This window comes from Thermobia domestica, chromosome 3 (genome assembly GCF_964235325.1).
Source record: "Thermobia domestica chromosome 3, izTheDome1.hap1.1, whole genome shotgun sequence".
NCBI classification, from domain to species: Eukaryota; Metazoa; Arthropoda; class Insecta; order Zygentoma; family Lepismatidae; genus Thermobia; species Thermobia domestica.
In genome coordinates, this window is record NC_137456.1 from 11,606,237 (window position 1) to 11,629,994 (window position 23,758).

The 23,758-nt window shown below is 35.4% G+C and overlaps 1 protein-coding gene across 3 annotated transcripts in view; it reads left to right on the top strand.

Moving 5' to 3' along the window:
- LOC145682411 (mpv17-like protein) overlaps positions 1-23,758 on the top strand; it is a 48,161-nt gene that overhangs the window by 6,030 nt on the left and 18,373 nt on the right. For 2 of the 3 annotated variants that reach the window (XM_081754034.1, XM_081754033.1), the window contains exons 2-3: positions 4,888-4,982; positions 21,006-21,118. In XM_081754034.1, coding sequence (XP_081610160.1) covers positions 4,888-4,982; positions 21,006-21,118 — 208 coding nt within the window. Of the gene's footprint in view, positions 1-4,887; positions 4,983-8,747; positions 8,840-21,005; positions 21,119-23,758 lie in introns of all 3 variants that reach the window. The other variant, XM_081754035.1, reaches the window with a different exon arrangement.

Below are 23,758 nucleotides of genomic sequence, written 5' to 3' on the forward strand. Positions count from 1 at the left end.
CTGATCGTATCCAACCAAGTAACTTCACACAGCTATCTGAACATTATTATTTGAGCCACGTCTAATTTATTTTCTTCCACTCTCTTGATTCCCCAAGTTTCTGCTCCTTACAGCATCGCGAGTCTCACTACGGTCTTCTAAATTTTTGCTTTCAGCTTGACTCTTCTCCTTTTACACAAAGATACCTGAGTTCATCTTCCTGTTCGTCCATCCCACCATAATTTTGTGCTCTATTTCCGGATTCAAACTTCCAACCTTGTTTACAGTGGAATCTAGGTATTGAAACCTATTACTTTCTTTAGATTCTGTCCTTTCCTCTCCGTCTTCACTGAAGTTAATATATTTTGATTTCTTCCTAATTAACTCTATGATCTATGGAACCCGGAGGTTCAATGCCGCGTTCACAATAGCTCTGTACTAACTTCTATTCTTAGCCAACTTGATCCAGTTTCTATTTTGTATTCCTATCTCTGCGAGATCCATCTTAATATTGTCCTCCCATCTGCGCCTAGGTCTTTCTAATGGTCGTTTTCCGATTGGTCTTCCAGTCAAGACTTTGAAAGCGTTTCTACTTTCTTCCATTCTGGCTGCATGAACTGCCCACCTGAGCCTCCTAGACTTGATGACCCTAACAATTTGGTAAATGGTATAGATTATGTAGTTCCTCGTTATGAAGTGTCCGCCATTTCCCATTCCTGTTATTCTTGTGCCTGAATATTCGTCTCAGGATCTTGTTCTCAAATACTTTCAGTCTACGTTCTTCCCTCAGAGTAAGCGACCATTTTACGCAACTATACAGAACAACAGGCATGATTATCGTTTTATATATTTTAAGCTTCAAATTCCTCGACAGAATTCGCGATGATAAGAGATTGAATAATAACACGAATTCCCAGCTTTTAGTCGACATTTAATTTCTTTGTGAATATGGTTTTCGTCTGTTAATATTGATACTAGATATTTGAAAATATCCACTTTATCAAAAGTATTATTTGATATTTTTAACGCATCCATAATTTACCGTATTACGATCCCGACTTTAATTTCTTCCTACTGATTTTTAATCTTCTGTCCTACAAAGCTGTTCTCTACCCTACTAATTTCTCTTGTAACTTTTCTCTGTTCGTATTACGTAAGATATGCCTTCATAATGGATATATTGCAGATCCTTAAGACCGTTTGTTCATTTTTTATACCGTGTTCGACAATACTGCGGAAATTAATAAATAAATAAATAAAATGATAACACTGCCTTAAAAACAGATAATTGACAGTAGATCATTTTTAATGAAATCATTAATAAGAAAGTAAACACTTCGTTGATTGCGTCTTTCAGAGTTTTTTGAACACTTATTCTATAGCCTTGTTACCAAATTACATCATATTCACATGAAGATTGAATCATTTTATAAACATATATTGTGCTTTCGAAACTAATGTTCTAAAACTGAAATAAGAGATCTTGGTAAACATGTTTATGTAGATTTTATTTTCTCGATCGATATACATACACTGTGATCTCTTACTGAAAAAACTGAATTCTTGTTTGTGAATTCTGAACAATTCTTTCGCTGTGAAAGTCCATTAAACACTAACAATATGAATCTTCCTTAAGAGTTGCCTCTGCTTTTCTTGATGTAGTTTATACACTAAACTTCTGCGCAAAAATTAAATTATAGACTTTTGTGCAAAAATTAAATTATGTCATCTACCCTCACTGGTATGTTCTTTCAGGGCGTGAAAATTTTGAAATTTAATTTTATACCAGTGAAAGAGAGTTCTACTCACATTTTGTTGTGAGCGGCAAAATCAAACAGCCAAACAATGCATTTTTCGAATATGTGTCTTGTATCTCAATTGAAATACAAGAACTTTGATGGTTGAAAATGTTTAATTTTGTTTTTGGTGTCTTAAGTGTGTGTTTTAATTTATACCCGAGTGAATCTACAGATTGCCACTATTAACGTAACACAAATATGAGCCAAGACTAACCTGTATACAGAAATTTTGCTTTTCAATGATCCTCCTTAGTGTCGGCGCTAATGATCCTTTTCTCAGGCAGAACGGATGAAACTGTTTTTCTGTCATTCTAGGTGATTAGTCGATGTTTTCCGAAATTCGGTAGTCGATTAATCGTTTTTTAAACATGATGTAACTGAAACCCCTTTGGGATGATTTTGAGTTTAACGTCAGCAGTGGGGTTATATGAGACGTGGACCTACTGATTAACGTGGAATTCGAACCACATGAGCTTCTGCCGGGAATCGAACCCGGGTTTCCGACGCCAAAGGCGCGTATGCTAACCGCTTAGCCACGAAGGAGCTCTGGAACCCTTTTTACTGAAGTATTGGTGGTGCCGAAGTTTAAATACAACTTCCAAAGATGAATGATGAAATGTGTCAGAGTCTGACACAGACAGAAGTCTGGAGACTGAAGAACTAATTACTGATAACGACTCAATTTTTGACGAAGATGACTGAGAGCCCAGCACAGAACAGGACAGAACCACCACCCTGAACTTTTCCAGTCTCCGTATTATGGGTTCATCTTTTGTTCTGCTATTGTCTTCTTTCACTCTCGGGTTTTTGCTCCTTTCGTCCTGGTTTCAAAATCGGAGGTTTTTCATCTTAGTCTTTGCTCAATATATATATACATTCGTCAGTCAAAATTTTGACAAGTTGTGGATTTTGCTAAACATTCCTTGAAAAAACATAAAACTACAGCGTTTGCGGTTTCATAAGATTTTCGCATATTACAAGTGTAGATTACCTTGCATTTTCTTTCTCTTTAGAAGTTAACAAGTTGTCTTTTGTCTTATTTAATTCTGTTTCTTCCTGGTTCTAAGTTCATTGCCCCTTTATTTCCTTTTACGTATGATTTACATATTAATAATGTTTTTTTTTTTATTATTATCATTTTTATCAATAAATCAAAGGGATACCGTAATTATAGACTTCTGTGTAAAAATTAACGTATAATTAGTGGTGTAAGAATTATTGACTATATAACCATTATAATACACCTAGAAAAGAAGTTCCAGTGTGAAGAATTGCAGTAGTAAATCATTAGAAAGAATAGTTTTTCGGGCACAACGGATTTTGCATTAAGAAAAATTTAAACTTCATCATTTTTCAATTGGACTCACATAAAAAGTGCACAATGAAATCCCGAGGGGTGAAAATAATTTCCATATTAGTTTCCAAGCGCTACTAACGAAGGCAATAGAGATTACTAAAACAGTTTAGCGCAATTGAAGTGCATTTAAAGTTATTTATTATATATTTTTACTAATTGGCAATACATTGAAACATTGCATTCTTATAAATAAATAAAAACAACTCCCTCTTGGACATGTGGTTAGTATACACGCCTTTGGCGATTCAGAAAACTTACTGGAAGCTCATGTGTTTTGGATCCCAGGTTAAGCTGTAGGGCCACATCTCATATAGCCAGAGTGCTAAAAGTGACATTACACTTAAAACAGCAGCCAACTATTTTATAAAAGAGATTAAATTTTGACTGGGGCAACCTAAACAAAAATTGGCATAATATCTTTATTATAAAGAAGAAAATGTTCCTTTAAACGCTATCTGGTTAGGCTATTAGGTATATTCAAAATTCAATTACCTATCTGAAAAAAAATCCCATCATTCTCCCTCACCTTTTCATCTAACTGAACAGAGCATTATGAATCTTGAAAGCTCTTGGTGAATTCAAACTGATAAGAAGCAAGGAAACACTTGTGAGTCTTGAAAGCTTTCGTCGAATTCAAACAAACAAGAAGCAAGGAAACACTTGTGAGTCTTGAAAGCTTTCGTCGAATTCAAACAAACAAGAAGCAAGGAAACACTTGTGAGTCTTGAAAGCTTTCGTCGAATTCAAACAAAGAGAAAAACAAGAAAACCCTTGTGAATTTTGAAATCTTTCGTCGAATTCAAACAAACAAGAAGCAAGGAAACACTTGTGAATCTTGAAAGCTTTTCGTTGAATTCAAACAAACAAGAAGCAAGGAAACACTTACAAGTCTTGAAAGGTTTCGGCGAATTCGAACAAACAAGAAGCAAAGAAATACTTATGAGCAGGGTCGGATCCAGGATTTTCTGAGGGGGGTGCACCAAATAACAACCAGTACATTTGAATTAAATTTGAGTTTTTTTTTTTTTTTTTTAATATCCTTAGGCATCTGTAGTGTGAATTAGGAATTGCTCTGGAAATGCTCAGTGTCTGCTCTCGATGAATCCTTTTCCTTCAACCTTCAGAAAATTGACAGAAACTATTGATTTTGCAGCCAGCTTACTGCTAGCTTTTCACTTTAGGTAGTGTATATTTACAACGAAGGGGTTGGAGTGCACGTGCACCTTTGTACCCCCCTAAATCCGACCCTGCTTATGAGTTCTGAAAGCTTTCGGTGAATTCAAACAAAACAAGAAGCAAAGAAACACTTGTGAGTCGTGAAAGTTTTCGGCGAATCTAAACAAACAAGAAACAAGGAAAATTACATTAGCATTTGTCAAGGATTAACAGGATTTTGTGGCCACCTTGTATAACATTCGACAGGAAAAGTAAAACCTAGCAACTCTGCATGAGTATAGTGGCGATTGGATAATAAAACTAGCAGATAGAATGCCTTTTGGATTATATATTATTGGTTTCTGGTATCGACTCTAGACTATGTTTATTTATTTATGTAACTCCTTTTGTCAACCTCTAAAGTGGTCTGAAGTATTATTAAGGTTATCAATGGTAAGTTTGGAAGTTTCTTATTACATTTGATTTCCATTCTGGCAAATCTTAATTTGTTAAGTTATTTATTTATTTATTATTTTTTTTTTTACATGTTTGCTTTTCTATTATTATGTTTTTCTTTTGTTATTTTTATTTATGCAGGTCGAGAACAACAAGAAACAACCGTATGACTTTGATTCCCTCAAGAACTATGCCATTGTTGGGACTTTCGTATATCCACAAGTCCTGTACCCATGGTATTGTAGCCTTTTTTTTTTTTTTTCGTGCATGTGTGCTGTCTCTCTCTCATTCTTTCAACAATCAGTTTCTTCCACATTAAAGGGTACTTTTAAGTATAAATACAAGTAAAGTATTAGTTGACAGTCTAAATTAATAGTAAAAAAATTATATCTATATTCGTCGTAATTATCACAATGTTTTTTGTATTTCTGGAGTAATACAGTTACGATTCTAAAGAGTTATTATGTGTACTTTCAGTACCGTATTTCTATATCTTTAATTTAGTGATTTGTAAAGAGATATCTAGAGATTGTCCTTACGCGAGTAGAAGAACAGCATAATCATCATACAAGAAATAAACAAAGCTTTTCCATTGTAGAACATAGCACTGTATTATATGAAAAAGAGTGTCAATACGTGGGTATTATGCTTTGACTCAAAGATATAAAAACTCAGGTCTCTGTTGCTAAATTAAAAAAAAAAAAAAAAAAAAAAACTCCAGAAATATTTATTACAACACTGCTTTACTCGGTAGAGGAATATGTACATGAACTGCTAACTGAATAAAAATTTTACATGATGTACCGTAAATCAGTGTCATTACTTGTTTTTAGCATTAGATATATGTGCAAGCATTTCTGCATACAGTGCAAATAATTACTTCTCTACCTTTAATTTTAATAATGATATCTTACAAAGTGTAAGATATAATAATGATATGCAAAATATAAGACAGAAGTTACTAATCTATGCAATAACCTAATTACAAACCTAAATAGGCGTAATTTATATTATTATTGTTTCTTTTATTTTTGTGTTTATATATAAATGGCGTGTCCACTTCAGATGCATTGTAGTATGAAGTATGAAACGTATGAAAAGAGACCGAAAATACAATACAATACAATCTGAAAATATCTGATAAATATTTCCTTAATTTATGCTGTGGTTCAATTTTGACTTCATTATTTAAAAAGAAAGAACAGTTCCCACGTAAAGTATCCAGTAAATATACTATATTTCCATACGGTTTCGGAGTAATGTCATCTCCTTCCTCAGTGCCAAAGTTGAAAGCTTCGCTGCGAAACAAGTGGCATCGTGAACATGTCTCTCATGTGGCTAATCTCGTGTAATGAAACCATAAACTAAGAATTTAAAAAATCATTTTTTCATAAAAAATTATAATGGCAATTTGGTAGGTGAAAATGGAACGAAGTCTTTTGTAATGTTTTAACTTTTGGGTACGTGCATCACATTATTTTTAAAACTCACAAGGACAGCACTTGTAATCAAGAAATCGTTGGAAGCAGAAGCAAAACAGTCAAGAATCACCTGTAGTCAAATAACATTGCTTGTCAGTAGTAATTAACAATTCGGATAAAATCACGAAAAAGATGAAAGCAAACCTCAGGGTAAATTAAAGTTCAAAATACTTATTTGTACATCATTAGATAACAACAATATTTCTCAGAAAATGTAATTAGGACTTTCCTAAGATTTTGTAAATTTTTATGTTGGCTTTTGGCAAAGTAAAAAGGAAAAATAATTAAAGCAAACAAGGATAATAGTCCATATAAAATGACCAAGTTTGCAAGTAAAAAATCATTCTGCATTCTGCATTATGGGTCCTGTATCCAGCATCGCAATGGAATGGTCTATACGAAATTACAAATACCGCAAGAAAGACCATTGTCCAGTCAAGACCAAGCGAAATATGGAATAAGGTAAAGTATGACTACAGAGAACTTTAACTGTCTATTTTGCATGTGACATGATATTAGGAGGTCTCTAAAATGACAGGCAAAGTTTAAATACTTAAATATTTAGCTTATTTCCGTTTGGTTAAACATTGAGTAAAATTATAATGATCTGTTATACAATTAATCTGACATACTATGTCTGGTTATGAATTCAGTACTCTTGGATGTTCACTGTTAAATAATTTATATTGTTACAAAAATATCCACTATACTACCATTGTAAGTCAGTTGTTTCATTAATAAAATATTGTCATTTTATGACAATAAGAGATTGCAACCACTAGTTCAATTTCACTCTTTAATTAAGGTACAAATTCGCTATTCCTTTTGTAATTTATATAACACAATTTACGATATGATACAGCTTATTTTGATTTTGATTTCTTCAATATTTTAATTTTTTGACTTACGGTACACTCGACAGCTATTAGCAAGAAAAACCAATTTTCAAAATGTGTTTCAGTATTTCTCTTACTCCTCAAATTCTGTGTTAAAAGTCGATGGCTTTATATTCTCTTCTTGTGCACTTACGTGCTACATATCTATCGGTTTTTATCGCGGACTTTGAGAAATAAGAGGAACATAAAAACAATCTTTTTCCTCTATTAATGGTTTTCAGGATTAATTGGATGGGAGATTTGTACACTATGTCACTTAACAACGAAACTTTTAACGTGGGCATTGAGGAAAGAGTTCATATTACTCCGAAACCATCTCCACGTATTGTGAATTACTGGATATTTTAGGTAAAGAGATCTGTTATTTCCTTTCTTTTTGTATAATTCTTAGTTTCTAAATCCACAGATGAATCAAGTATTTTCTGATAAATGAAGAGATTCAATTTAATATAATTTATCTTTTATTTACCTATATAATTCAATAGTTTCAAAATAATTGTACCTCCTAAAATTATTTTAACACTGTTCTTGAATCTGTAACAGTTCAGCTTGTAACAATTTCCTCTAGGTTAACAAAGCATTAAGAATAAACAAGAAATTTTAAATCTTTTTGAAAAAATCAAAACTAAATTTTATACGTATGAATGTTATATCATTCGTCCAGGAGCTTATCCCCAACTTCCCCCCAAAAAGTGTATCTTGAATCCGTGACAGGCCAACTGTTGTGGTTTTGGCTAAACGAATAGATCTTTTGTTCTTATGACTTAGACAGAAATTGACTCATTTTAAGTCAACATACTCAAAAGGTAATATAACGCTTATCTTTATTGTTGCTGGTAAGTGTGTAATATGTATGGAAACTTATTACCAAGTAGTTTATTGGAGGGGGGGGGGATTTGGAAATACCTATAAGATTGTTAAAATAGGAAATCCTTCCTCCTCTGGTGAAATCATAAATCGCATTAATTATCTCGGTGTATGGATTTTGTATTCGAAATAGAAATACTTGACATAACGCTTATCTTTATTGTTGCTGGTAATTGTGTAAATATATGTAGTATAGACCAACCTGGATATAGAAATCCGTCATTTCGTTGTTATAGGCTGCCGAAAACATGAAAAAATGAACTTTAAAGGTTCATAGTTCCAGTATCATGGGACCTACCATAGTCAGGTCAAGACTTCACTTAGGAACCAGTATGTGCCGAATCCAAATATCCATTTTCAGAATCCAGCGATAGTTCCACAACAATTTTTATAGAGGTAGTTGGTGAGTACTTAAAGTATATGCCCGTAGACAAACTCGCGCCCCAGGATTCTTAAACATGTACTTTTGGATAGCACACATATTAGTTCCTGAATGAAGTCTTGACCCGACTACGGTAGGTCCCATAGTATTGGAGCTATAGACGTGTAAAGTTAATTGATTCATGTTTTCTGCAGCCTATAACTCTGAAAGGAAGCATTTGTGCACCCAGGTTAGTCTATACTTTTTGATTTATCTTGGTGTCAGGATTCACCTCCCAAACGTTGTCGGTGTTGTTTTGAAACACCCTGTATATATGCCTTTACTATTTTGTTTTATGGGCCTTTTGCTAAATTGTCATGTTTTTTGCTTTTGCAGTTGAAAGATGAAACTAAGCCATACGATATGAAAATCGTTGTTAATTATGGACTGATCGGCGTTGGCTTGTATCCTCCAGTATATTATTACTGGTGAGCATGGTATTATATGACGTCAATGTCTTCGCTGTAAAAAGCTAGTTTTTCTACTGACTAGTTTTCAAGTTTTGTTAATAAGTTGCATGCTATTTGGAAAGCTTAATGGTAGATTTTTTATGATCTAGCATTATTAGACTAGCAGATTAGCCCAACTTCCTTTAGTTATGTCCAAACTAATGCATGTGTAATCAGCCACGCGAAAAAAAAAAAAAAAATCAGCTAGAAGCTGCTAATGTTAATATGTAGATTATGTATATATTTGCTCCAAAATGATACTGTAGATTATTCTGAATAAAACAATACGGTGTATGTTTTCACTTTGAACCCGACTACAGTACCATATGACTGAAAAAGCCAATATGACGTACCAAGCGTTTCCCAGTTACAGCTTTTTTCTATAATGCAGAGCAATTCGTAAGTTGTACATAAGTTAAGAGGCACATCCAGAAAGTAAGTTTCCTACGCGTCCCATAGCTAGAAAACTGTGTGTTGCGCGAAGCAACTGCATGTACGCGAGAGAGTAAGGTCCTAGCATGGCACATACACTAGCGGAAATTCCGTAGTGCTCTCAGTAGCGTTGCGGAAGTGGTTGAAGATGGACGTTCCTATTCCAGCTCCCGCCGCGTGTGAAGTGCGAGCAATGATAAAATCTTTGAATGCGCAGGGCATACATAGCACCAATTGAAATCCATTGTTTGCTGTGCTAGGTCTATGGGCCTTTTTTTTTTTTTTTTTTAATTCCTCCACTACCCCTGCTCTTGCCGTTTTCTTACGGTCTTACCAGCAGACGCATCTGCCCCGAACTCTGTGATAATCTCTCTCCTTTTTTTTTTTTTTTATCTCATCTCTCTTTTCGTTTTGTATACCCAAGTGCTAGGGGGTGGGGCTTTTATGACCTGAGTCCTAAAATGCTTATCTCAGGTCTCAGTTTTCTTCTTCTTATATGCGTATCCTTTATTCTGGAAATAAAAGAGAAACATTTTTAATACATACATGATAACATAGATACAACACAATTTACAAACACACAGTACTCATAACACTACAATTACAACATGACTAACATAGGTGATCTCACCTGTATGAATTATCTATGAATTGAATTCAACTTTTCTATTTTCATTTCATTTCATTCATTCTTTTTTTTTTTTTTTTTTTTTTTTTTTAGTTCATTACCTGTATGACTATTAGGTTTTTCACCTTAAACCTTATTCTATTATAGTTATTAATAACACTTGGTTTTCACCTGTATTACTGTACCTATAGACTTCCTAATTTTGGCGGTCCTCCGCATTTCAGTTTTTATCTACTTTTTTACACGGTCCTCCGCACTTCATATTTCTACTTTAGATCACCATAAAACACTGAAATACTACAACTACACCATTACATTTCCCTTACTACACTACACTGATAAACACACAAGACACACACACACACACACACAAAACACCAAGGACTTGGTTATTAGACTAAGATTGTTTTGGCTATATTTATGATCTTCCCTAGACATGCAGAAATTTTATCTTCTTCTTCTTGCCAAGTCAAGGCTTATTTGCACTCTGTTTATTTCTAATATTTTGCTACACAGACTGCTAAGCTTTAGTCTTTTTTCTTTGTCTCTTATTATTTCCTGTATTCCATTTAGTTCAAAATCGTTTCTTAGATGTGCTCTTATGTTGTGGTCATCTTCGAACAAAGTAATGTTCTCACAGTAAAAGGTTATGTGATCGGGTGTTTGGATATTTCCACAATCACATACGTCATTATCTAAAAGTCCTAATTTATAAAATGTAGTTTTGAATGGTCCATGTCCGGTTAAAAATTGTGTCATGTGTTTATTAAAATGAAGATCTCCCATTTCTAGTCTTTGGTCAATGTTAGGAAAAATATTAAATAATCTTCGGGCTTTGGTGCTATTTGTCCAAGTTTCCTGCCATTTCCTCCTTATATAATTGTCCATTTCCTCCCTCGTGAGAAGTCTGTGTTTAAATATTCTTTCCACTTTTACTAGGTTGCCCTTTTGCAGCCAATATCGACCTGATTGTCTCAGTATTGATAGATATAAAGGTTCTATGCCTAAAAGAACTTGTAGGGCTTCCACAGGTGTAGTACCCATTGCCCCGGTCATTCTTATTAAAATACTTCTTTGAATACTGTCTACCTTTGTTCTTATTTTAGCATTTTCTAGTAGTCTGTGGCTCCAAGAACTTGAGCCATAAGCAGCGATTGTTACAAATATTGCCTTGTAATATGTTAGACAATGCCTTGCCGACAATCTAAAGTCTCTTGCCATTATATAAAAAATTTTATTTGCAATTCCGATTATCTTCTCTTTTTGTTTATTTATATGGACTGCAAAGTTCAGCAACTGGTCCAACCATATGCCAAGATATTTAAAAATTTCTACTCTGGAAATGGACTTAATACCAATTTTTATAATAGGATTTCTTTCCAATTTCCCATTAACTAACATGTATTTTGTTTTGTCAGGAGATATATTTAATTTTGTAAGTTTACACCAATTCAATAATTTTTCCATAACTAGGTTTGACCTTGCTTCCAGTTCCGTTCGGCTTTTTCCATTTATGATTAACGCTATGTCGTCTGCGTAAGCCACTAAGCCAGTTATTTCTTCTAAGTTATTTATGCTTTTTAATCCTGGTTGCAACATGATGTCCCAGAGCAGAGGTCCCAATATAGATCCTTGTGGACATCCCTTTGTTATGTTTTTTCTTATTTCCATATTAGAAGCTGAATAAGTTACTTCTCTGTCTGTGCAGTAACTTTTGACTAACCGTAGAATACCTGCGTCAATCTGTAGGTTCTGCAATTCTTTAAACATGGCCGGCCACCATAAGTTATCAAAAGCGCCAGCAATATCGACAAAAATTACGAGAGTGTACTTTCCTCCTATACCTTTAGCTCTTTCTATTAGATCCAAAAGTCTATTTATTGCGTCTGTCGTTCCCTTATTTTTTCTAAAACCGAACTGTAGTTTACACTTGCTTAAGTCTCCTCGCTTAGCATTTATTCGTTTAGCTATTATTTTTTCTAGTATTTTGCCTAAAATGTCCAAGAGGCATATTGGTCTATATGACTTGGGAGAGGTAATCGTACCAGCTTTTTGTTTCTGCAATATGATTAATTTGGCTTTCTTCCAGTTTCTTGGGAATGAACCTAATTCAATACATTTGTTATATAACCTGACCAAATATGGTACCCAACTTTGTCTGCAATTTTTATAAATTTCGGATTTCAAGCCATCTGGTCCTGGCGCTTTGTTACTTTTTAAATCCTTTATAATTTCCTCTATCTCCTCATTATTAGTTTTTATTTCTTCTAGATTTGAGAGTTCACCTGGATTATAGTTGATATAGTTTTCCCTGTCCTTCTTGTTTTCATCATTGTCTGTTGATGGGTCGTCATTGGGGAGTAACGTATCTATTATGTATTCCATTGTTTCTTTCATATCATTTGTATATGTTTCGTCGTGTTTTTTCATAGTAGACAGCACCAAGGACGGTTGTACTTTATCTGTTATTATTTTATAAGGCATGCCCCATGGGTCCATGCTTAGTTTTTCCCTGGCAAAATTTGACCATGCCTTATTTTTGTCTATTTTAAGTTTTTCTTTATATTCATTTATAAAGAATATGGGCCTAACGTCATGAGCAAGCAGATTGTGCCTTACTGGTGTAGACAATTTGAAGCAGGATGCCAAAATGTGTATGATAAGGAGTATAGTCGGAGGCCAACCGTCATCACAGACGACCTTGTGTACCTTGTTCGGGAACGCATCATGCAGAATCGTCGCTTCACAATAACGGAACTCAGCGGTCAGTTCCCGCAGATTTCCCGCTCCTTATTGCATACCATTGTCACGGAGCACCTGTTGTTCAAGAAGTTGTGTGCCAGCTGGATGCCGAAACAACTGACTCCAGAACACAAAGCAAGGAGCATGGGTCAGCATTGACATTTTTGCAGCGATACAGCTGACGATGGATTTCAATCGGCGCTATGCACTGTGCATTCAAAAACTTTATCACTGCTCGCACTCCACACGCGGCGGGAGCTGGAATAGGAACGTCCATCTTCAATCACTGTCACGACGCTACTGAGAGCACTGGGGAAGTTCCGCTGGTGCATGCTAGAACCTTATTTTCTCACGTGCACGCAGTTGCTTCGCGCAACATACGGTTTCCTAGCTATGGGACGTGTGGGAAACTTACTTTCTGGATGTGCTTCGTATATTATTCCGTGAGATAAGACCATTAACGAAGAGAAATACATTGGAATAATCCTGCGTGCAGAGTTTACCAGTTGCAAGAAGGTCAGGGAGGATATTACACTCCCTCTCCACTAGTCTTGTGGTTAGCGCGCGCAGCTCTAGTTAATGGGGTTCTGCGTTCGATTTCCGATGGGAGAGCCTTGAATTTTGGACGCATTGGGGATCGGATTCTACCGTAAACGTACGTTTCACATGTAAGGTCCATGTTTCATATAGTGGACGGCAAATTTCAAACAACGAATTGACCAGAGAGGCTTGTAAAACACTTTTGAATTATTGTGTATTGCAACTTTCGAGTCACCTTGTATTTATTTTCTTCTTATTTGTTCCCATTTGTATCTGCATACAGTTTATCGAAACTGCTTATGTCGTATTACTTGCACTGTTGTACTGTTTTCATTAATATCTGGTAAATGATTAATGGTATCATCTGTCTGATACTGTCCTTGTTGGATGTTGTAGCTAAAGTAGATACATTTCCAAACAAATTAGAATCAATATTATTTTTTTCTGCAAAAAGAGCTTTCCTTGTAGTAAATAAAATGAAATTTAGTTGCATGAAGTTGAGTAGAGTAATTGTATTTAAACAAAATATACTTGTATGCTCGTATTTTCGATAGTAATTATTTAGTCCAACTTGCAAAAATACAATCGTATGCACCCTTTGTAGAAAAGTTATTACTAGTCTTGTGCTAAATGTTTCTTTATCAACTTGTCTTGTTTTATTATTTGTATGTGGCTTATGTTATTACTAGGGATAGGCAAAACCGGTTTCTAGAAAAACCGAAACCCGAAAAACCGTCATTTCGGTTTTTACCGAAACCGGTTTCGGTGAAATTTTTTGGAAAACACATAAAACTATTTCTGTGGAAACGGATTCGGTTTCCGGAGAACAACAAAACACTATTCTGGTCAGAAATAGAACAAATTTTGGAAAAAAAACCGGAACCGGTTTTGAAGAAAACTGAAACCGGATCCGCTGAAAACCGAACCGATTTTGGAGAAAACCGATAACCGGTTTCGGTGAAAACCGAACAGGTTTTGAAGAAAACCGAAAACCGAACCGTTTTTTTTTGGAGAAAACCGAAACCGGTTTTTCTTAAAACCGAAAACCCGGTTTTTGTACCCACCACTAGTTGTTACTGATCTTGCTGCTTTGCTTGATTGCTTCTGTATGTATGTTGTTCTCTCGTTTCAGCTAATGCAGATATTCGATGGAAGTGCTTCAATCTACTATTCAGCTTTAAGAGTAAGAATTTTAAAAGTAGTAAAATAACTCTTGTTTGTTTGGGTCTTTTTAGTGGATATTTTAACCACGATTTGAATCAAAATGACTTGTAATAAATCTATCACAAACCCAGCTCCATTACCTGATCTACAAACCCCGACCAGTGATCTGATAAAAATAAGAATTAAATGTTTCATAAGAAAGCATCATATAGGATGAAGAACCAAAGTAAAATTTTACATTGTAAGTTTCTGATAGAAATTTTACTTCTTTTTTTTCTGTTATTAACACACATTTTACTAACAACTACTAACAAAATTTACTAAATTTGAAAAATAAAAGTGATTAACATGTATAAATGACGTTATTAAACTGATACGAACTAATTTTTGTTGGTAAGATATGTAATTCAGATACTAATATTCAGTTTAAATAATTTGGATTGTTTTTTTTAGTTATTAAATTAAGCTAAAATACAATAAATAATTAATAGTTTTGCCCTCAGATAATACTGTAACACGCTCAGGAATTTTAACGATTATTTCTTACTCACTTACTTACTTAAGCCGTTCTCTTCTACCTTCCGGTGCAGAAGGGTTTCCAGAGAGCTTTCCAATCGTCTCTGTTTTCTGCTGCTGTTTCCGCTGTCTTCCATGGAACCTTCTTGTTCTTTGTGATTTCTCGAATACCTTCCAGCCATGTTTTCCTCGGTCTTCCTTTTGGTTTATTTCCTATAACTTTTGCCTCGTATACTTGTTTCACTATTCTCTTTTCATCCTTCTTGTTAAATGACCAAACCATCTCAACTTTATCTTCCGTATTTCATCTTCCAATGGAGCTATTTCAAGCATTTCTCTTATTTTGATATTCCTTATCTTATCTCTTCTGGTTTTACCCTCTATTTCTCGCAGAAACCTCATTTCCGTTGCTTGTAGTTTCTTTTGTTGGTTTGTACTCAAGGTCCAAGACTCACAAGAATGTGTTAATTTCAGCTTATATATCGTTTTGAATACTGTTGTTTTTGTTCTTTTTGTTACTTCCTTTCTGTTCAGGAGCTGTGTCTTTAACCCATTAAAACATCTTACTGCAGCTGCTACTCTGTTTGAAATTTCTGTGTCTAGTTTTCCTTCATTATTTATCCAGGTTCCTAGATATTTGAAGTTATCCACTTGTTCTATTGTTTCATTTCTGATTTTGATTTGGTGCTTTTTGTCTTCTTTAGAAATTATCATCGATTTTGTTTTACCTTGTTTATTTTTAAATTTCTCTTTTCCAACTGCTCTTCCCACAGCTTTAAGTTATAATTCAAATTTTCTTCTGATTTGGTTATTAGAACTACATCGTCTGCAAATGCTAATTCTGCGATTTTTATTGGTTTCATTTTCCAAAAACCTACATCGTACCATTTGTTCTTCTTGCGGCATTCTTTCATAACGTCATTTAGTACAAGGTTGAACAAAATAGAGCTTAGTACACAGCCTTGTCTTACACCTGACGTAGCGTAAAATTCTTTTGATGTTTCATTACATGTCCTCACGTAGTTCCTTGTTTGTCTATAATAACTCTGAATTACATTTGCTAACTTACTATTTACATTTCTGTTTTTGAGGCTTTTCCATATTTCTTCTCTTCTGACAGTATCAAATGCTTTCGTTAGATCTATGAAGCAAAGACGGATTTCTTTATTTTGATTTATTCCTTTTTCTATGACTTGTCTCAGCGTAAATATTTGATCTTGTGTGCTTCTGTTTGGTCTAAATCCGCCTTAAGAATCTTCCAGTTGCGGTTCGATTTTCTTCCTTAGTTTTTCATCAAGAATCCTTGTAAAGATTTTAGCTACTGTACTCAGGAGCGAAATCCCTCTATAGTTATTGCAATCTTTGTTATCTCCTTTCTTATAAATGGGCACTATCACTGCGATTTCCCAATCCTTGGGCACTTGCTCTTCCTTCCAAATCAAGTTAAGTAGCTTTAGCAGCATTTTTCTTCCAAACGTTCCTATCATTTCTGGAGCAATTCCATTATGTCCTGATGCTCTTCCGGATTTAATTTTCTGTATTGCCCTCTCTAATTCTTCTTATTGGATGTTATTTTCCGTTTCTTCTGTTTTGTGTCTGTCGTCTTCTTGTGTCTGTTTCTCGTTTCCTCTATGTGCATATTTCCTTAACTTTTGCCTTATGTTTTCGACTCGTCTTTTTCTCTCTTGTATTGGGTCCTCCTTCTCTTTCAGGGTTTCTTCGAAGAATTCTCCCTATTATCTCCTCTTCCTTAATCAATATTTTCCCCTCTTTATCATATATTCCTTTAATTATTTGTTATTTTTTTCTTTTCTCATAGATTTTAGTGTGCCATAGAATAACTTTACGTTTGCTTGATAATTTTCCTGTAACCTTTTCCCGAAGTCTTCCCAAGCTTCCCTTTTACTTTTTATTACTAGATCCTTAACCTTTTTTCTCTGTTCTTTGTATCTTTCATAGTCGTTATCCGTTCTCGTTGATAGATAGTTTTTCCATCTCTTCTTCTCTTTGACTTCCTTTTGAATTTCCTCATTCCACCATGCTGTTATTTTGATTTGCGATCCCCCAATTTTAGATTTAACGCATACCTGCTATGCCTTCTTTATGATTGTTGTTTTAAATTGCTTCCAAAGTTCTTCTACGTCCTCTATTTCTTCTTCTTGTAGTAATCTTTCGAACACTTCTTCTGTTTCTTGTGTGTATGCTCTTCTAGGGCCTTCTTCTGCCAATTTCTTAATCTTCATTTTCTCTGTAACTTTCCTTTTTCTAGTGGCTGGTTTTCTTGTGCCTTCTCTAGTAACTATTAATTCCATTGCTAAAAGATAATGATCGCTCCCTATTTCTGGTCCTCTCATAACTCTTACATCCTTGATTTCTTTCTAGTTTTCTCTAGGTACTAATATGCAATCTATTATAGACTTCTCTTTCTTTGATGGTTCTTCTCTTGTATATAGATTAATATTTTTGTACTTAAATTTTGTATTTGTTATTACGAGGTTGTTTTCAACGCAAAACTCGAGGATTCTTGTTCCGTTGTCGTTTTTTATTGTTTCCCCATATTGCCCTAGTAGCCCAATATAGTTCTTGTAGTTTCTTCCAACTCTTCCATTTAAATCTCCAATTACTATTGTTGATATGTTACTGTTGTCTATTGCTTGTTGTAATGTGTCCCAAAATACTTATTTCTGTTCTACTGAGGCATCTTCACTTGGTCCGTACCCTGTAACTATTTTTTCTAGTCTATCTTCTTCCTGGTCTAATATAATTGTGAGTGTCATATTTTCATTCACAAACTCCCAATCTTGTATTCTGTTTATAATGTCCTGTTGTACTATACAACCTACTCCTCTCCTTGCCCTTTCGAATTTTGATACTCCTGAGTAAAATAAAGTATACCCATTCCCTATGTTTTCTGTACCTTGTCCTTTCTTTTTGGTTTCGGTTATTCCTATAATTTTCATGTTTAGCTCCTTTGCTTCTGCTGTTAATTCTTGTTCTTTTCCTGTTAATCCTCGGACATTCCAGGTTCCAATTCTCATATATATACAGTGCCGGAAATTGGTATAAAGGCAGAGAGACATTTGAAAATAGAAGAAGGCATGAATGCCGAGGATGGACAAAGATGATCTATTTACAAAGTAACATTGTATACTGTGCAAAATCCAAGGCATATCGTTTGCTAATACGTCACTGGCACGTGTAGTATACGCAAAATGATAAATTAGACGATTTTCGGGTGGAAATTAGTATAAAGGCACCTAGTGTCTTTGTCAAAAATGAAAGTATAATTTAAAGTGCAGAATGGAAAATGAGTGTTCAGTACTTGATTGTCCCTCCCTTCTTCTGAATGAGTTGGAATATGTGCTTCGGCATTGTTTTTATTAGATATGTTAGTTGTTGCCGTGGAACCGCTCACCACTCTTCTCGTATCGCGTTTTTCAACTCAGCAATGGTCCCAAATTGCCGTCCATTGCGATAAATATTGCGCGCAAGGATGCCCCATAGGTTTTCTATCGGGTTAAGATCAGGGCTTCTCGCTGGCCACTCTATGAACTTAATGCCTTTGGCTTGAAACCACTGTAGAGTTGCTGCTGCTCTGTGGATAGCAGCGTTGTCCTGCTGGAAAATCAGGTTTTGATCGTCAAACTCCTCATACTTCCGCAGCAATTCTATTTCTAACATCTCTGTGTACGTCGATGAATTCATCTTGGTGTTGAGCCATGCAATGTTGGTTGTACCTTTAACTCAAAACGCTGCCCAAATCATAACACTTCCTCCACCAAAATTTCTGCTCACTTGTACTCGCTCTTTTTCCCTAAGGTCATGCCAATAGTATTGAAAACCATCCGGACCATCTAAATTGAACTTCTTCTCATCAGTAAACACAACGTGATTCCAATCGGATGTCCACAACATATGTGTTTGCGCAAACTGGAGTCGCGCCTGCTTGTGCGTCGCACTTAAGGGTGGTTTACACTTCCGTTTCTTGAATGTAAGATGTGGGTCTTGATTCAAAATTTGACACACTCTTCTGGATGTGACAGGTAACTTGCAAGCAGCAACAATTTGGGAAGTTGACATATTTCCGGCCCTTGCCTTGCGCACAATTAATCGTTTCGTGGACTTCGCGAGTTTTCTCGTTCTACCATACTTCCCGTTCTTTCCATATTGTGCACCCAACCGAACGTAATTATCAACTACACAACTTGAACGATTTAACCGTTTTGCAATTTGCCGATTTGAGAGCCCCATGTCCTTGTACGCAGAGACACATGCTTGTTCCTCACTCGACAACAATTTTCCACGAGGCATGGCCCACACAACAGCTCACAGACGTTTACACCCACGCTTCTCTTATCGCACTGTGTCAGCTGATTCCTAAAGGCGTATCAGGAGTAGTGCTGAACGTGTAGAGGGCGCCAATCGACAAGTAACCATGGGTGCCTTTATACCAATTTCCACCCGACAATCGTCTCGTTTCTCTTTTTGTGTAAATTATGTGTGCCAGTGAAGTATTAGCAAACGACATGCCTTTGATTTAGTACAGTATACAACATTACTTTGTAAATATATCACTTACATCCATCCTCGGCATTCTTGCCTCCTCCTATTTTCAAATGTCCCTCTGCCTTTATACCAATTTCCAGCACTGTATTAATTCTCGCCTTGTTGTTATCAGATCATCCCAACCGGCTCTCTGTTTCCCTGTTCTTTTGATAGTTAACGATTTCGGACATACGAGTTATCAGCCCGCAGTATTCAATCATGATGAAGGGGTTGCCTTCTTTAGGTGCTCACGCTTACCTTTTTCTGGCTGTTGGTCTGCAAACTTCTTCTTTTTTTTTTTTTTAACAGGGAATTAATGCCTAATCCTCCTCCTTTCTCATCCGGTCTTAGGACCGGCAATAGCGGAATTAACGATCATTTCACTTACTTGAAATTCTTTGCACTTTCAAGTTTACGGCTGGAGATTGACGGAGACACGGTTCACAGAGGATAAAAAATGGTGTAAAATAAATAGTATTGTAAAGAAAATATAAGGGAATAGACTTACGGGGTTAGAGCAGTGTACAAATACCTTTCCAGTGTCGAGTTCTTTCCAGTGATACGTCAAATGATAGTACAGCACCCTGGAACTGACTGGCTCATGTTAGTCTATTATTTCGTTCAGGCAGGGAGGTTCTAATCCACACGTTAATGTTATTGTCTATTATTTCGTTCAGGCAGGGAGGCTGTAATTCACGTTAATGTTATTGTCTATTATTTCGTTCAGGCAGGGAGGTTGTAATTTACGTTAATGTTATTGTCTATTATTTCGTTCAGACTGGGAGGTTCTAATTCATGTTAACGTTATTGTCCATTAATTCGTTCAGGCAGGGAGATTCTAATTTACGTTAATGTTATTGTCTATTATTTCGTTCAGGAAGGGAGGCTCTAATTCATGTTAATGTTATTTTAACATTAACATAAGTCGGCAACATTTCCTGCCTGAACGAAATAATACATAACTTCAGCCTGCCAGTTCACAGTGTGCTGCACTACCATTTTGTGAGTCCATTCCTTCATATTTCCTTGATGATTTTAGTCATTTTACTCCTATTTTATATCATCTGTGAACAAGAGTCCAGGGAAGAGTTGAAGTGCAACGAATTTTCAGGAATCCGAATTTCAAGTAAGTAAAAGAACAACTTTGAATCATAGCTTTGTGTTGTAGCAGTGGTTTTCTGCTACCCGGTGAAACATTGTTTGCGCGATACATTGTTGTAAACAATCTATTCCTCATCACCGATTAACAGTCACTTCAAAAAGGATCGTTTCTCTCATGTGTAATGAACGCAACGCAGGTATTTATACATGGCATCAAATGAACCCTGTGTTTCTATCACTGAAATGTATCCTTTGTATGTTTTTTTTTTTTTTTTTTTTTTTTTTTTAACTGAAATGTATCATTTGTATCAATATACATCCGTATTTAAATAAAAATGTTCTTGTGTATTCATAAGCATGACCCTTATTTGTGTTGAGTCATCCATCCTGGCCAATACTGTATATACACACACACAAAAGTATTGATTTTTGGATGTATTGTACAATTTATTAGATTATTATTATTTTTGATACTAGGTATAAATGGCTTGATAAGACCCTTCCAGGAACAGCTGGAAAAACAGTGGTGAAGAAATTATTATTGGATCAATTCATCTTGACTCCACCATTGCTGACTGCCTTCTATGTATGTAAGTATTTTGTTAACACCATAAACTAAGAAGATATTGTTATTGTTGTATTCCTGTGGCTATATGTACTAGCATAATAGTGTTCACTATTTCAGCTTCAGGAAAATATTAATGGGAAACATTATAATTTTGAAACGCAGTGAAATGTTTCTTCAAGCCAATCGTGGCTCATCACCACCGACTTTTTCCGACACCCAACTTCGATTTTTTTGGCGGAGGGGAAGACATGTGGCGATACTCCATCGACTGACAGTGCTGATGCCATCACAGGCATTCCTGTAACCTGCAGTCATATTGCGATGAATGTTCCTGGGTGCACAACCTTCCACAGTCAGAAATTCAATGACAGCCCGCTGTTTCAACCGGACGTCACTACTGGAAGCCATGGATTGTTCCATTACTCTGGAACGAGAAGAGATACGAAGGTGAATCAAGTGACATTCTATAGCTTAAACATCAGAGTATTAATGATTAACAGGGATTGCTCCATTACTCTGGAACGAGAAGAGATAGGAAGGTGAAACAAGTGACATTCTATAGCTTAAACATCAGTGCATTAATGATAAAGAGTTCAGAATGTTTGCAGTACTATTGGCCAAGTAGTGAGCTTGGAGGCATTACTCTCTGAATGTCCCTCATATAATTAATTATCTATATTATTTATACGTCGTAATATTATACGTGTGTTCTACTTAGGTGTTAGCTATTTACAAGGGTTATATTGTAACAAAAGCCCAGGGTTTAATTATTTTCGTTGTTGCACCTGTATTATCACTCGACATTCATTGCTGTGCCTGTTTTCATTTTAATGACTTGACAGAGGTGTGACTGAAATCTTAAACTGGTTTCGACGGAAATGAACTGTACAATGAATTGTCTAATTTTTAAATCTACAGTGTAAACAGTTTGATACCCAGGATAATTCATGTTATTATTCAGTTCAAAATCTCTTGTCGTCGCGATTCTGTCGAGGAATTTGAAGCTTAAAATATCAAATGATAATCATGCGCCCTGTTCTATATGGTTGCGAAATATGGTCACTTACTCTAAAAGAAGAACATAGACTGAAAGTATTTGAGAACAAGATCCTGAGACGAATATTCGGACCCAAGAGGAACGGGACTGGGGAATGGCGGAAACTTCATAACGAGGAACTACATAATTTATACGGTTTACCAAACATTGTTAGGGTCATTAAGTCTAGGAGGCTAGCTCATGTAGCCAGAATGGAAGAAAGTATGAACGCTTTCAAAGTCTTGACTGGAAGACCAATCGGAAAACGACCATTAGGAAGACCTAGGCGCAGATGAGAGGACAATATTAAGATGGATCTCGCAGAGATAGGAATACAAAGTAGAAACTGGATCCAGTTGGCTAATGATAGAAGTGAGTGAAGAGCTTTTGTGAACGCGGCATTGAACCTCCGGGTTCCATAAGCCATAGAGTTAGTTAGTTTAGTTGTTGCATTTGATAAAGGCAAAAATTTAAGGCAACGTAAAACCACGCTCAAGAATTCTATCATTCTACTCACAGGTTTCTGTAATTCCTGAACTGTATTGAATAAGATCCGTACAGCTTCCGTACAGCTTTGAAACCCTTCCTTCCCAAAACCTTAAATAAATAAATAAATAAATAAATAAATAAAGAAAGAAAGAAAGAAAAGCATTACCCAATTTAAGAGTTATCACACGGATCCCATATGAAAAAAAAATTAGGTATTTATGAACTAACATGCAGTTGCCATAAGAGTTACATAGGCAGAACTAAAAGAAATCTAAAGGTCCGTGTCAAGAAGTATAATTATTATTTATTCAAAATCAGAAAGCCCAATGTCAGATCTGTCGAAACATCCAAAAGAAACACAACACAAGGTAGAAAATTCAGAAATTTTATTGGCTTCCAGAAATAAAGTAGAGAGACTCGTATTACAAAAACAAAACAAAAATTTAATCATCTAGAAAAACCAAACCTAAAGTTGGACAAGAGTTGATTAAGTAATGAATGCAAAGCAGTAATTACAAAATTCGTACGGCATTAACATAATAAGGCAAATAACAGCACGAAGTAGCAACTTTCCACTAAATAACAAAAGAGCGTACAAATCGACCCCACGACATCGCAGCGTGCATCACCACCATTTGATGTTCGATCGTTGAACGAAGTGTGTTCCAAAATTGCTCTGCTAATAAAACTCCAACTGACCAAAGCAGTATAGGCCTATATATATTTTTGAGATTATATATCTGTGTCACAGTTTCGGCTATGTAACATCATGAATTTTGCAAAGCTGCAATGAATAATTTACAAATTGCTCTGCCCTTAGTAAGTCCGTTCCATTTTATTTCCTGATGATTTTGTTTCTTCTTGCTTTTATCCTCTGTGACCAAGACTCCAGGCAAGAGTCGAAAGCTCCGAAGTAAAAATAATATTCAAGAATTACAGAAATCTGTAAGTAGATTGATAGCGAAAAGGTTCTATCCAGTTGCAATGATGTAAACAGACTTTAGGGAAGATGGCTGAAATTCAGTTCACATGTAGAAGAGATTATATAGATTCTGTATTTCAAAAACAAATTGTCCTAAAATGGATGGAACATAGTCAAAAAGCACGAAACATGAACACTAAAGTCAATGAAAAATT